This window comes from Gasterosteus aculeatus, chromosome 12 (assembly GCF_964276395.1).
Source record: "Gasterosteus aculeatus chromosome 12, fGasAcu3.hap1.1, whole genome shotgun sequence".
NCBI classification, from domain to species: Eukaryota; Metazoa; Chordata; class Actinopteri; order Perciformes; family Gasterosteidae; genus Gasterosteus; species Gasterosteus aculeatus.
In genome coordinates, this window is record NC_135700.1 from 17,627,094 (window position 1) to 17,643,565 (window position 16,472).

General features: G+C 41.3%; 1 protein-coding gene across 5 annotated transcripts in view; it reads left to right on the forward strand.

The window, feature by feature from the left end:
* The window catches only part of insyn1 (inhibitory synaptic factor 1), a 35,560-nt gene extending 27,699 nt beyond the window's left edge, over positions 1-7,861 (forward strand). For all 5 annotated transcript variants that reach the window (XM_078085618.1, XM_078085617.1, XM_040164649.2 and 2 more), the window contains one exon: positions 6,909-7,861. In XM_078085618.1, coding sequence (XP_077941744.1) covers positions 6,909-7,733 — 825 coding nt within the window. In that variant the 3' untranslated portion in view covers positions 7,734-7,861. The remainder of the gene's footprint in view (positions 1-6,908) is intronic.
* Positions 7,862-16,472: the final 8,611 nt, after the last annotated feature.

The window sequence follows — 16,472 nt, forward strand, 5'->3', positions numbered from 1 at the left end:
TACACACATGCACACCTATTTTCCTCTCATGTGACCAGCGTGACCCGCTTGGGCCTAATCCGAGCACTATCTCAGGGAAACAGACATACTGAGGGGCCCCGTAGCGTGGCGCTACCATCTTTCTCTGGTCATTACCTGCGCTCGGCCGCTCCACGCGTTCAGAAGCAATGAAGGAGAACTTCAATAAACGATCGATGTGCTCTGCCAGCATCAACGCATGCTGCATCTGAGTTACCATTTTGCTCCCTAAATGTAGAACCCACACACTCTCAAGTATTATAATATAAACCTTCCAAATTCCCCATGAAGCAGTTGGAGGAGTTTGCCCAGTCTAATGACTTCAATTTGGCTAAGGAAGTGGTTGATTCCCCAGACCTCAAGGACTGCAGAAGCCCACCTCTCATACGGCCCCAAAGGGATAAATGAGGCCCATTATGCGGTAGAGTTTGTAATGACGCTTTTGATTAGTGAGTTGTCAGGAGGTATTGGCCCTATCCTCATCACAGCGTTGTTTAGCACTTTAAGGCTTCCATAAATATGAGGGGTTTTTTTTTTATATTGGAAAGACGAAAAAGCAGCGGGCATGTGCCTAATGAAGTCTCAGGCTTATAGTCCCTCTTATGACAGGATAATTACACCAAATGCTTCAAGTGAACACTTCAAAGGATACTTCATCCCTGAGCCAACACCATGCAACACAACTCAGCAATCAAGATGGCCTGACCTAAATCAGGTCCCTCTGGCTTGTCTGTAATATCATCCGCCCACAGACCCACTGGACCTTTGCAGACTCCACGGCGGCACAATCTCAAATGCACTCAATGTAATTGAGGAGTAGAATTTGCACAGAGGAATTTGTCTTTGTGGCGCTGCTGAAACAAACCTTGATGAATGGGATTATGAAGCCGAATGGTTCAAATGTCCAGGTAAACCACATCTATTGATATTTCTACATAGCTATGAAACACTTAAGTGTTTTGTTTGTTCGGCCTAAGGCTTTATAGGTAAAAAAGCAGGGACATTACGATGGAAATTCAGAAAAGCTAGGAGAAAGAAAGCATCAAAGTATTTAAATAACGTTTGTTTTAAACGTCTCGATGCTCTGCACCCGTCTCCATCTTTACACATGTTGAGATTATAAGCAGGCGTGTTCATCGGTCAGAGCACCCGCCTCCTGCTTCACAAAGCCGCCCTGAGCTTTCATGTAATGTGGCCACAGCGTTTACGCCAACCGCGCTGTGCACATATTGCACCGCTCTACATGTTGTTCACACACTGCTGGGTAATATTAAGTATGTAACGAGAAATCCAAAGTGCTCCCATTGTGCTGTTTCATCCAATTGTGTATAAGATGTCTAGAGGAGATTGCGCACGTTTACGAGTCACTGGACAAATTTTTCTAGTGAATTCAGTAAAAGCTTTTTTTCCAGAGGAAGTTGGGATGACAAATTAGCTTCTGGGGGATAAGAAAATACATTTCACCATATTGTGAGTGGATTGCACGGTCTCCTCTTCACGTCTTGAGGGGAATTAAATTGGGAGGAAGTAAGCATGGGGTAAGGAGTAAGAAGAAACTGAACAACTGCGGGAGCTAACTGCATTAAAACAATGTTTGCGAACATATTTACTTATGAAGCCAGCGTGCGAGGCTATTTCGATAATTGCAGAGACTTCCTAACTGGCATAAATCACTTCCAGCGCTGGAAGTGCGACACGGGGGCAGGCTGGATATCTATTGTGACATGTTGAGAGAGAATTAACCCTCCAATGTGTTTGAATAGCTCCACTGAACACATTTTTTTTTGAGTTTCCCATGAAAAAAGCAAAGCCATGCTAGACATCGGATGCTGCATAATTAACAAACAAGCACTGCAAACTTCTCTTCAGTCTTCTCTAAAAATGAGTCCCAGAAGAACGGGTGGCACAGAAACAGATGGAGAGAGAGGCCACTTGAACACAGCGTAATGAAGCGATCCAAGATTCACTCATACAGCGTGCATTTCAAATGAACCCAGTGAGGGTGTTATGTCTCATTTATTTTGGTAACCCATACCTGATGTATTTTTTTACATATGTGGAAACTGCACTGCTAAAGATGCCCTATTTCACAGTGATTTTATTTGATGATAAATACAAGAATATGGAAGATGGACAGATTTAGGACAAACATGTTAAAGATGCACTTTTACATAACTTTCTTAAGACTTAATTGATGGGAATCTTCCATAACAAAATATGTTTCAAACAGAGAGCCACCAATACACATCAAAACAAATGAGCTATTCGCATTAAGGTGCGATTGAATGGACTTCCTTCTCTCTTTCTATCGTGGATCGGCCAAAGTCAAAACAGCAAAAAACAAATATTCAGTTACTTGGGTGTCAGTGTTGGGAAATGTATGTATGTATGTATTGACTACTGCGCTGTAGCAAAGCGTGTGGTATTTTAGCGGTGACACGGCCGAGTGCAGACTGCCATATTTCCACTGCTGATGCTACATGTGTTTTAAATGTGTCTGCCTGATGTCAATAGTTGTAATGTAGTTCAACCACTGCTGGAATGAACGCTGAGTCGGAGATGCAATGTCATCTTCGATTTCAGCTCGTCTCCTTGGCCTATGTAACTAGGAAACCTGCCTTCTGGTTCACACCTGCTTTTAGAAGGCAGAGAATTTCCACGGGCGGTTTCTGTACATACCGGCCAATATGTAATTAGGCGCAGTTTATGCATCCCCTCCCATCTCTTTATGGGGAACTCCCGCTTTCCCCTTGACCCTCCCGTGAAAGCCTGTGCACGGCAAGGAAAAGCGCGATTTGCCTTTTCCAGCTTCTCAGTGCGGCTTGTACATACCTCGCCACGCTTTTACGCGCACATTGCGAAACAAATACGCCTGAAGTAGGCATAAAATGCGTTGTTGATTATCAACAGAGTGCCCAGAACATGTGGTAGGTATTCCCCTCGTCACCGAAGACAATTTCAAGCCCACATGTTCTCATCTTCTCATTTTAGCCCCAGACTGCAAACGTTAAATGTCCGCAATGGAATAAGTTATTCCAGCACTTATATTCTAGTCCATTTTTTTAATTAGCATTCATAGAGAACAGGCGCTCGCTTGAAGGAGAGAAACGGGTAGCTACTCACGATAAATAAATCATGATACCAGGTGGAGTTGAATATTAGAGAGAAGGACTCTTGTAATGATAGTGGACACTATGGAATATATTTCCCCCAAATTACCCCTCCGCCTGAAGAGAGGATCTTCTGAGGTGTCTTTTCCATCACTCGAACATTCTTTAACAGACGAGGCTCCAAGTGCCCTCTTCCACTGTGACCCTCAAATACCCCAGCCCAATCATCCCAGACAGGTGTTGATGGAATAAACCCTCGCCTGATGCTGCCTCTGTTAAAGCACATTAGAGAGCTCTAAAATGACTTGCCGTTGATCAGGTGCAGTTGACTTGCGGTTGCAGGCTGACAGTGTGCAATGAAAAATAAAAAATAAATAAGGTACCACTACAGCTCATTGCTCCGTGCCGACTGTACGAACATGACCCAAAGTGCTTTGTGTTGGCTGGTTAATACGGCTTTTATTGTGTTCTAAAACATTATTGACATAGGAAAAAGAAAATTGTTTATTGCTATAATTTGCAAGCTTGTAAGTCAGACAAAAAATCATAGATATCGCTATATTCATCATTATAGTTTTTAGTAGCTGCCACTAAACACCACTTACAGTAAAGAAAGTGAGTTAAGTTGTCAGCGGATGCATTGAGAGAAAATTAAAGACTAAGATAAACCCAAATCCCCTGCACTTATATCCACAATGCTTTACAATTCACCTCTGCTTAACTGTGTTGCAAATGGAGTCTTTTCAGTCACAGGGATGTGCCATCACTGCACCATAAACTTTGTAGAGCCATAAAGTCCACGGGGGATGCACAGCCCAACTCCTGAGGTTTATCACGGCCTCAAGCTGCATGAAACGAAACCAAACAAGTCAAGTATTTAAGTATTTTACATATAGACCTACAATTCAGGCATTGTTAGAAGTTGTTTGTTGTCACAGAGGCTCAACATGAGCTGGTTATCAAATACGAAAAGCATCAGGCTTTTTGTGTTTAACTTGTGTTGTGTTATGTCATAGCTGTACTGCAGAACCAACCGAAGAATAATCGCAGTATCAACACTTTCTTAGCAGATTTTCAGGTAGTGTGTAAGGGGTTCCTTTGTAAAAAAAAACTGTATATATATTCATGTTAAAGTCATATTACGTACCTCTAGTACGTTCATAAAACATGATGTGCATATTATTAATGACTTCTTCCCAATGTGTTCATTCGTCCTTTGTGCTAAGGCAATCAGCTCCACTAATTCACTCTACAGCTCCCTCATAACACATTCTCTGACTGGAAGAAAAAAAGACTACAGTTCATTGTTGCTGCAAAGAGCGTGTGCTGCGTTGTGACCTCGAGAGATTGGGCAGAAGCCTTCAATCAGAGCCACTTATCAAGCTAAATGAGCTTCCATACCGCAGGCAGGGGTCGGGCTAAGCAGCGGTGGAAGCGGACGCAGATTACCTTTTAGCGGTTGGGAATGCTTTGTAAAAGAAAAGAAAAAAATTGGTTATGAATCCATTGCAGGGAAACAATAGCAACATCCAGCTGAGTTTCGGCATTAACAAAAATTATTATTATTAACCACCCCCTTAAAAAGTCACGATACAGTTAGTTTAAATTGTTCTGACTAAAAATATAGATTAGATATATTTTAAATAACTCTCTGCGATATGAGCTCAGCAGCCAAACGGTCTGTGTTGGTGTCATAGCGAGCTTGTGAAATACAGTTGGCAGAAGTCTTTAGTTTGCTTCCTCGCTCCTAGGTCTTACATAAACATGGTCTTGAGTAAAAAGACGTAAGAAGTAATTCAAGGATAAGAGGATTCACACAGCCGAATTCCCTACGGGCAGTCAGCCATCGGAGAGGCACGCTCCAGGTACTTATGACGTTTACGACGCCACAACTGGCAGGTCTGTAGCGAAGGTCATTGACGGATGAGCCAACGCTATTCATGTAGACGTATGCACCCGGATATGAATATTTAAAGACAGAGAGAGTTGTGTGAAAGGCAGGAGGGAGGGGGTAGCAGCATCTAGTCTTCTTTTGTAGTTTTTAGCAATTAAATGTGCAGCTGGTAATGTAAGTTGACGTTTTATTTCTTATTCATTTTTTATTCAAGGAGTCAGTGAGCAAATTTAATATCACAATTTAAATCATGAGACATTGTTCACGATCATCAAGCTCACAGATGTCAGTTGGCACGTTTGCACTGAGGATCTTTTGAGATTTTGGTGGGAACATTATCAGTGTGTCTTTGTATTAACATTGTGAGACTCTTAATTGATCTTGAACCGTTGTGCATAGAATGATTTTAGTTGGGGGGGTTTCTACAGCCAGAGAGAACATACTCATTTGTAGTCATACGAGCAAGGAAGGAGCAAACACAGCAAATAATTACAAGCGTAAAGAAAAAAAAGGATTATGTTCCACAAATCTTAAAAGTCTAATTACACTCTCTATGCTATTCAGCTGTAATTATGTCGCAAACTCATGAGTAGGTTTCTAAAATAACTTTTGGAGAGCTCAAAGCACTGGGATTAATTGCTGAATGGTTTAGGGAAATGTATGATTTACGAGCCGCGTGGACGGTGAGTGATTTTATTTTACAAAAGATTGTTGTGCAGAGCAGAACATGCTGAGTAAAGGTGCTGAAATGTCAAGTATTGAGGGCCCGGATTTTTGATGTTGTAAGCAAACCAGTGTGAATTCAGCTGAAGTGCTTTCTATTCATCCAAACACTCACCGCTGAGGCCGCTGACGGCGGAAGCATTGCGGTTCATATTGAGTTTAAACATTTTATTGCATACATGTCTATGTATTATTGTTATTATTTAAAATTTGACATTGACATTCCAATAGCACTGGAATTAAAATGACATCAATGTACGTGGATGGAATGTTCTGGGTTAAGTGTTTGTGCCGTATAGTTGTAAGTGTGTGTCGTTGTCTTCCTGGTAGCTGAAGAGCAACATAAAGGCAAAGTTAACAATCCCCTAGATTGAAGATGTAAAGCTTTCCTCGCTCGTCGAGGAGCATTCTTTATTCCTTCTCTCAGAGCGGCAGAAGACGCTTTGATGAGTAGCGACACGTCTTTACTGCTAAAACCTCATTCAAGGAGAGGTCTAATTTTGTCCAGATGTAGCGTGAAGCTGATTTAAAACATTTGTCCACGGGAGATCTTGGTAAAAAAAAAAAAGTGCAATCATTTAAGGATTTATGGATGAAAAGTATTGTAATGGCAAACTGCAAAGGCAAACACAGATCTATTAACAGCTGTGAATACATCTTAGCTTTTGTTAAACTTGCCCGTAGGGGAGAAATCAGTGCGACTTCAAGCATCTGGAAGTTGCATGTAATGTCTGGTAAGCGGTTAGAGATTTAGATTAAAGTGAGCTTTTTTTCCACACTTTTGGCATTAGAGTGAATCTATTTACATACTACAAAGTGACGTAAGATCAGTTTGCATTTGCAATGCTTCTGAAAGAACCAAAATATGAGTAATATTGAACCCCACTTAAACATTTTAGGGGCTGGGGGGAGTTTTCCTGTAAACAAACCACAACACATAGTGTGTATCTTTGAGGTCTAGTTGTTGTCGATATCTCAGTGTAGACCAAAGTTACTGACCGCCCCACCAAAAGAAAGACTGCCCCGTCTATCGAGCCACGCCGTTAAAAATAAACACACAAATATCTGGATCTGAAATGAAATCTCTGTCTGGCCTAAAACGTGTGTTCTCGACAACATCTCATCAGTTCGCTCTCTCTCATGCTCTCCCTTTTCCATTGCAGGTGGTGGGTCAGATCGATAAACTAACGTCCGACTTTGACTTTGACCTGGAGCCGGATGACTGGACCGTGGCCACGGCCAGCAGCACGTCCAGCAGCGAGCGAGGTTTAGGAGACGCCTTTCGGCTGGACTTCCTCAATGCCGACGTGCTTTCTGACAGCTGGGAGTTCTGCAGCTACCTGGAGGCTGCCGGCGCTGCCGCTCGCATACCCGGCGAGCAACTGGGGGATCTGCGAGCGGAGCTGGGCCGCAGGGCCATCCCCACCCAGACGCAGACCCCCACCCCGCCCCCGTCCACGGCTTCCGTCTACTCCCAGATGAACGGCGGGCTGCCCGTCCCCAACGGGCCCCTCATTATTACTCCAGATTCGTCCAGCGAGGAGGCCAGTAGCTCCACGACCAGCCACAAGACTTCCCGCACCTCGGGCACGAGAGAACGAGTTCGCTTCAGTGACAAAATTCTCTACCACGCATTGTGCTGTGATGATGACGAGGAGGAGGAGGAGGAGCAGGAGGAATTACAGGAAGACCAGAGTGACTGTGCCACACCAGATAGCGATAGCGAAGCCGGTGTCCCGTCTTGCTCTGTGACCCCCAAACGTTCTTCCTCTGAGCACTCACTCCTCCATAACTGTCTGGACCCCTCCTATGTCTCCCCACCAATGAAGGGGATGAAGGGAGCTCACACACTACCCAGGAAAGGTCTCTTAAACCCTGGCTGCCGCAAAAAACTGTTACGAAATAGCAGCACACAAACTGTCTCTGACAAGAGCACCCAAACTGTAATGCCCTATATTCCAACCAAACAGAAAACAAAGGACCACTGAGAAAGCTCCTGGCTCATCATACATCTCATGAAGAGGACTGTGCATTATTTAATATTAAATACATAGCTCATAGATTAATACACAAATAAATCAATTACTATATAAATAAATGATATATGGGAAATCAATCGACTACCTAAAGTTCTTCTGATGCTCAGGGAAAACACGTCAAATGAAGCAAAGCAGATCATTAAGATGAAACTTCCCGGCAGAGCAAAAGATGACTGCCTGTTCTTATGTTGGAAGATACACCGAGTAGATTCCCTGTGTGTAATAATTGGAAAAAAATGACAGATTATAAAAGCAATCGTTTTTACAAGAACATTTAAAGTGGTCGAAATGGGAAGCGACGTATGAAGAGGTCCTTTCCCCTCCTCGTACAATAGTAAAGGTCACGCTAAAAAAAAAAGAAAATGCTTGTTCCTATAATGTAGATACAAAACGCTGCACATTGTGTATTTTGAATCTGTATAAACATTGTCTTTTTCATGTTCCAGTTATTTTGAATGTCAAAAAGGGTCTGTTGCTTTCAGAGGGATAATGTATCCAGACGCACGCACATGTCAAGCCTTTTCCTCTTTTGATGTCAACAAACAAAGTCCGAGCGAACAGCCACACAAAACTATTCACCTGCCTCTTGGTTGTTAGAAATCACCCAAATGTGATCTCTTCTTGGTCTACTGCACGAACATAAGAGTGGCGGGCAAAAAAAAAATCATTTGTGACAAAGTCATTTGTGCGGTCAACCAAAATTTCCATTTTTTCTTTTTCTTTTCGTGCTTGTCTGGAGGTGAAGTCATTCGACTTGGGATCCGGGCTTAATGGCGGTCTACAAAAAAAACCCAACTAAAGGTTTTGTCTCTATATTGAGTTGCCCAGTGGGGAATTGAACTCAGCAGAGCAGCACTTTATTCACAGGGCTGACGCCAATAGCCATTCCTGATCAATACGTTAGAGGGGGGTTGCAGCGAGAGGTCTCTCTGCTGAGCATGCATGCCCCTCTCCGGAGATCTGTGAACAAAAACTCACAGTCGGACCTATTTACAAACACCGAGTGAAACAGAAATTAGTACTGTGGCCCTAAAGATATGACATTTAAAAAAAAAAGTTCCAGGAGTGAGAGATTATGGCGGAAAGTGAGAGTGTTTCTGTTTAAAAGGTTTTCCACCGAGTAATAATCGACCCCGGGGAACGGCTTTGTGACACCGCTCCGCATCACTTACCTAATGTTTTGTTCACGTTTCAAAAGCAAAAATGTCAGTCATAAAGAAGTAACTCCATGCTGTTCCTGTGAAGCTGACTTTTGTGCCTCTGAACAAGCAACAGGGCTCAGGACTAACTTTTCCAATAATAGCATGGGATCTATTTGCATTTCCTTTTTTTTCATCAGTGGCGGAAATAAGCTAAATTCATTTATTGAAGTACTGTTCCTAAGCACAATTTTGCACAGTGCTTCTTTGTCCTCCAACTGATTTCCAAGGGAGGTATTGTACATTTTACTTTATTATATTTATATATACTATATGTGAAATGCAATGCATTTGTATGTAGTACATAAAACAGCCTAAAGTATTGAAAATAATTAAAAAGCATTAAAGCTCTATTGGAGCCAGTTACAACAATAATACAAATAATACATTATATATGTATCAAATAAAGTCTTCTTAATCAAATACCCACATACATTTATTTTGCTTTAATGCAGAACTTTTTTTTTTCAATTGCGGTTCACTAAAGTAAAATATCATAATATTTCACCACTGGTGTTGATCAGTGACAACGGCTTAGTTGGACCCTTCTCGCCTTTATTTGAATCATTAGGGGCGTCTTTCTCTAGAATCTTTTGTTATGTACCACTCCCCACCAGCCACTTCCTGCCTTTCCTCATTTTAAATTTAAGTTGACCTTTGCAACTTTCGGTGTTGTCGATGGAATAAGTAGTCCCTAATGTCTCTGCTACAAGGATTAATGTATCATCATGCTCTAGTATAAATGGAATCGCGTCACACAAAGTTTGAGTCTGAAACCATTTTGGTTTGCTGTCAAGAGCCCTGCAGGGAATCTTACTCACAAACATACTGACCCTATTTAAAGGCGCCATGTGTTCTACAGTAATGCAGATAGTTGACCACACTGTGAAATCTTTGTAGCCTATGCAGTAAAAAAAGAAAAAGCTAAAAAAGCGATCTTTCTACCTCTAAAATACAATTTTCAAAAGCTACTTTAATCTATCTGTAAAATTATCACCACATTTTTCATAAGTAGATAAAAGTGTCAGTCTGCAGAAATATGCTAACCGATGAAAGCAATACATTGAAATCAATACACAAAACATATTATTATTAATTAAAATACCATGCAAACTACTCGAATCAAACCACATTCAATTTCGCTGTAATGCAAATACCATTAAATATTTTATGAATGTAGGTAAATTGTAGTAAGGTCAATCCTTGTGGAGAATGTGGCACAATGTATTCTAAGTTAATATTCAACACTAAATGACTGATGCTACCATGGCAACCAGTGCTGGTATTTCTGTGTCCCTCTCCTTCCATCGTGGCATTGGATGAGCCCAGTCCTCCACAACTGGACACTGCAACACTCTATGCACGATTAGGTACTCTGGAGAAGCCCGTCCATAACAGCCCCCGTCTTTGTTTATGTTTGTGTGGTCATGTATAACAGTTATTGCATAGTGCACTACTTAGGGGAATTATAGCTATGCTGTTTAGGCAGCATCGTGCCTCAAGAGCCCGATATCAGCAAAGCAAAGTGAGCACTTTTACAGTGGGCAGCTTGCTGGAAGCAACGCAAGCGTCTACTGGCCTGAAGCTGATGTTATATACATGCCGGAAGTAATTTTATGATTTCTTTTGATTTTCAATCTTTTGTAACGTTTTCCTTTTGCCTTGCTCTGGCTCTGTTAATCCCAAATACCTATGAAGAAAGAGGCACTGAAGAGCGATCAATGGCTTACTCCCCAAAGCATCGGCTGCCATTTCCCTGCTAGATTGGAGACCACCAGGTCATCACAACCATTAGCATAAACAAACAAAGCGCTGCCGCCACACGGGCAAAGCACCAATTACGGGAAAACAAACTAAGCCCTTATTGTGATGCCTATACACCCGCCAGGCATTACAATGGGAGTTGGATTACATTTCTTTCCCTTTTTTCCAATCCGAAGATTATATATGTCATATAAGCAATGAAATAATATCTTTAAATATAGAGGTGCCTGGCACTGCCACAGAATACATTATCCTCAGGGACAGACTGGATAGTTAGACAAAACATTAGCAATGTCTTTGGCCAACAGGTCCATTAGTCATCTCTAGTAGGGCAGAGCCTTGTCCTCAATTCCTTGTAGGACATGGATGGAAGGTATCCAAATCATCTGCTTACCCGCAAGATCATTTGGTGATGCCACTGCATACAAAACAGATGTGCGTTGGTGTGCGGCATCTTTGTTTTTTACATCAGGAGTGGGCATGTATTCTTTCAAGACCATTATTATTCCGCTAATCACTCTCCGTTGAGTGACTGACAAAGAGTGTTGAACAAAACCAATATAAAAAGTAAATTATGACACTAAAGCGCTCAATTATATGCCCCCCACCAACCGGTTGCATACACACACACTTCATATATAATTACCACACTTCATTCTCACTGTCCCTTGACCCAGTCAGTGTGCAGAGAGGAAAACAGATGACAGATCTTTGTTTTCTCTGCTGATTGGTGAGAGTCCGTGAAGCGGAGAGCTCAATGCAGCCTCACTGATGACTATGGATTTGCGGCCAGGGCTACCTTAGGTTGATTTGTTTCATCTTTGTGCCATTTATACCCTGCTCCTACTAGAACAAACTATTTATATTCCGTCTCCCTCTTCCTCCTCAGACGTGCAATCTCCTCTCACCACACATCGCTTTCCATTCATTACATCACAGGTTAGCCATTGCCCACCTTATAAAGAGATCGGAGGACAATTTCACCTCTCAACGTGTCAATGATTTGTCTTTGAGCAAAGATGTACAGTACTGATCAGATCACTTCTTGAAGACTTCACTTATCCAGATGATACAAAGCCACAGCGGAACAATGTGTCAAACTTCAGGGGGACATGGAACTCCTTGTAACCCCCCCCGAGGTGTTCATGCAGACAAGGGTCAGAGCTGGTCACGGAATCAGGAAGGCATTGGTGCCCCAGCCAATGCGAGACCAACTCCCAGCACGTGAGGGATGGCCGGACAAGGCCACGTCCACCATCGAACACCATTAGATTTTGCCAGGAGTGTGATTAATGAAGGGCCAAGCAACGGCCGCAGATAAGATTAGACCTTCGCAGGTGATGAAGGACAGGGCCTTTGGCTGCGAGTGCGGGGCAAAACACCGCCTTCAGATGACTTGGCACACAGTAATTATAGTTAAAGAATGCTTTCACATACAGCATGGTATTGTGATTGAACATTGTGTCATGCGAAACAAAGAGGGGTAATAGAAGAACACATGGCGGTGATCAGATATAGATAGTTTGTGTTGGGGAAACCTGTGTCTGTACAGGTAAAATAGCTTAAATGTTGTTGCCCTTACTTGAATGTGGTAAACTCTTCTTTTGCCACCTATTACCGGTAAAAGGGTACATTTCTTGTGTCGGCTAATATTAACTGCTGCAGTCCTTTGTTAAACACAAACTTAAGAATCACCAAGAGTCACTGAAAAGATCACGTCAATCTTATAACACTACACCCAGTGAAAAGGACATAAAGGCGATGCAGTTGAAATTATGACGTGAGCAAGCACAGCCGAAGACATTTCTGAGTGAGGGAAATAGGCAGACAGAAATAATTGCAGCGGAAATGCGACAAGTCCTCCAAATTGAACCACCATAGAGATTTAACCTTGTTGTATACCACATTGAATTGCACACAAATGATGTGTGTAATGACATGCTCAGCTGAGCAAAGAATACATCCGCAGACAATTGAATCAATCCAGAAAAATACACAATTACACAAAACATCAATCACTCAGATTGCAGCAATGCGTGTAACACTTTTCAGTCAAAATATGTCACAGAATTACGGGTCGGAGAGCGTAAAGTCAAGTGAAGAATGCCACTGTTAAATGAATTTGCATTTAAAGGTGGACTGTGGTATATAAATATTAAATGCAGTGCTTTGCTTGTACGTCTTATTCTCACGATACATAGTGGCAGGACACATAGTCTCTTTACAGGCAGCTCAGGTTTGGAAGCCTGTCAGCATTTCATGGCATTTTTACAGATAAAGGCCAGGAAGGTAGGGAATTGCTGACAGTTTAGTAAAACCATCCAATAGGAGTTACATGATTCGGCTGGTACAATGTAGAAGAAGAAGTCCCCAAGTGCCCCTTAAAAAGAATTGTCCTTATTGCTCGTATACACTACTTTCATCTGCGAGGTCTATATGCTCCATACTTTATTTCTCTTTCGCTGTGTCCCTCTTTCATACATGCACCTCCTCCTCTATGCAATCTATCCCATGCACTTCTCTTCTCCGGCTGTAATGATCTCTCCACTCTCCCCCAGAAAGGTATGACCGAGGTGTTCATCAAATGCAGTGCAATTCAAGAGGGGGCCAAGGACAGGTAAGAGTCATTCTTCTGAGTATCCACGACGAACAGAAGGGAGTGGAATGAGGTGAAGTTAATTTATGGTTCAGCACTGAATAATTGATTATACCATGGATTGGTCCCCGCCTTCAGCTATTCTGTCAAATACTGTCTGGACTCTCTGATTGCAATAATTGCTCATGTAAACAACTTGCTCCAATTAGTGGAGTTTTTGGGAGATTTTTTTTGTGGTTCAACAGCTTCTTCTATATTTTTACGGTGAAGTGGGTCATGAGACGGATAAGGGTGCATGAACGTTATTTTGTGCCGCTGTGCATTTCCAATACATTATTGTAGCGATCATTCTCGAATGACTGCAATTAGTCAAATGTCAAGCTCGGTTTGCCCTCTCACGGTGGCTTGCTGACAAAGTAGTTCAGAGGTATGTCAAAAGATTAATAGCTATGGGATTTCATTAAGTCAGGTGCTTGAAAGAAACAGCAGGAATAAACATAGATTAATTAAAACGTCAGTTCTTTCCCTTAAGTATAATCCATAATTAGGCACTGAGGCTCCAACATTGATCTGGTCCACACATTCATCACACTTTACAGTCGCAACTCACAACAGCTTTTCAATACAGTTATTGTGTCATTTAAAGTTTAAATCATTTATTGATTGTAAAAAGGATACTTTCATCTGAAAAATAACTGTTTTTATAGCACCTGTCATGCAAAGTTGCAGCACAACATGTTTAATGAAACACAATTAAAAACAATATTAGGCATACTAAATATATTCAAAGTCACAGAGGGGTCAAACTTAATTAAAAACGTTTGGAAAAATTTGTATAGTGTGGAGTACAGTAGTTGTTTTTGAATCGACCGGGATGCGAATCTGGCGTACAATTTCAATGGAGCCAAGGATAATTGCTCCCAAATCCATATTCTCGTTGACCCAAACTGATTTATAGAAAGGATATAAAAAAGGACCACATAACCAGCAGCATGGGACGTGTCATCACTTAAATTCCATTATAACAAATGTGACGTTACTGAAACTAATCTCAAAACTGAAAGTCTACGAACCAGTAATAAAATATTATATACCCCACCAGGTAAAATTATATAGTACTTTTCAAAAAAGTAAATCAAACATATACATCACATACTACTATCACATAATACCATAGACTGGAATACACACTCAATATCAGACTTTGAACAACAAATACAAGACGTCTGGTGCATTATATTGATAACATGCAACATATTTGCTCTCAGACTAAATTATAGATCTCCTTCACATTTAATAGAAAGAGTCCAAAGATTGTAATAATTTCTAGTCATTTAAATCTGCCATTAATAAGATTGGACTATTATTCATTTCCATTCCTGCAGATGAACACGAGAACTCCTCTAACACGAGTATTAAGCAGCTGTCAGTGTGTTATATAGTGTGTGCTGGTTGGATGCCAAGTTACGTGACAAACAAACACCACGGTTTTCCCTTTTACAATTGATCCAACGGCTTAAAACGGCCTGCATTGAGCTCGGATAAAAAGCAATCATGCTGCAGTTTTAAATTATGGCATGTTGGCCTTGTCCAAGTGGTCAATCAATGTTCTCTTTTGCTTGTGTCCTCAGTGCATCAGCATGGGCTATAAAGCCTAGAAAGCGCAGCTGTTAAATGGCAGTGTGGGCCCTTTGCTAGCCTGGTGTCTGGCAATCTGGCAGGGGTTTCTGGCACCATCGGTATCGGACCAGGACTTAAAGAGAGCGTAAAGTTTAAATCTCCCAGCTGACAGACTGATCTCTACTGGCTCCAGAACAGATTTACAGATTTTCACAGAGCCATAAAAAGCATGCCATGACAACGTACATATTACAAGGAAGAAATATTAGAGAGTATGGAAATACTTTTACAGATACTAAAAGCAATGATAATTCACAATATTTAAATCTATACAATTTGCAAAATTTTTGAGAAAATAGACCAAATTGTCTAAATTTAAAGTCAGAAAATTACTAGGGATTTTAACAGATTAAAAAAAAAAAAATCTAATTGATCAGATTTTGAAATTCATTAATCCTGATTAATGGTGATTAATGAAGGTTGCTGTTGTTTGTTTTTCTTCTAAGGACTAAATCTTAATCTAAATAATCGCTTTAGAAACTGTGTATTTTAGTCACTGTTTGATTGTTAATGTTATTTTAAACACAAAACTACAAACATTTTGTACATTTCTACATCATCTTGGAGGCAGAATTCCACCTGGTGGAAAATATTGAACTAGCGACTCTTGCTGCTGTCCTCGTACACTTTGCTCTTGACTCAGCATAATATAACGGCTGTGTTTCTCAACAATCTCCTAACATTTAGCCAGAACGTTTTTAGGGACAGTGTCCTCTGCAGACTGTGTGCCCCGCAGCGTAACGTTAGATGTTGAGATGGAAGTAGCATAGCAGGTAGCTTAGCCTAGCAGCTAGCTTAACATAGCAACGCTTTAAGTGGTCCGTTTGCCACTCACCCACTTCTGTTTGATACGTGGAGGAATTCCTCTGCACAGTTCTCCCCTGTATGTCACGCCTGTTTTATTTTATTTACAACGCAAAAAGCTTTCTCCATCTTGATGTAGTAGTTAGCAGCCGTTCCGTTTCCGCGGATTAATGAGTTTCTGAAAAGAATGACCTTAGCATAACCAATAGACTCTAAAATTTTACCGTTGTGTGGAATTTTTTCTCCACCAACAGTGTATTTTTGAGAACTTTTTTGGGGTGTTATTTGTGTATTTTACCAAGGAGACCCTGATAGCAATATTTGACTGATTACGGCGAGGGAATCTTAAAAATGTTTGCAGACTTTGCATAATTCTGAAATAATGATAATCTCAACTACATTATATTTAAAAATCCCTCTTATCATCCTTCAGTCAGTCTGGTCTCTCTAGGTCTTAACCCACTGGCAATGCGTCACAGAGAGGAGCACCCTGCTTTTAAAGAGTTGATTTGTGTTTGCCCGCCATTGAATCCATCCCCCCAACACACCCACTGATGATGTACTGTAAAAGAATGCTCTTGATCACATCCGGTTACACTGCACACCACTGGTTAAGGATGCTTCAAATCAATTGGCAACCGATTT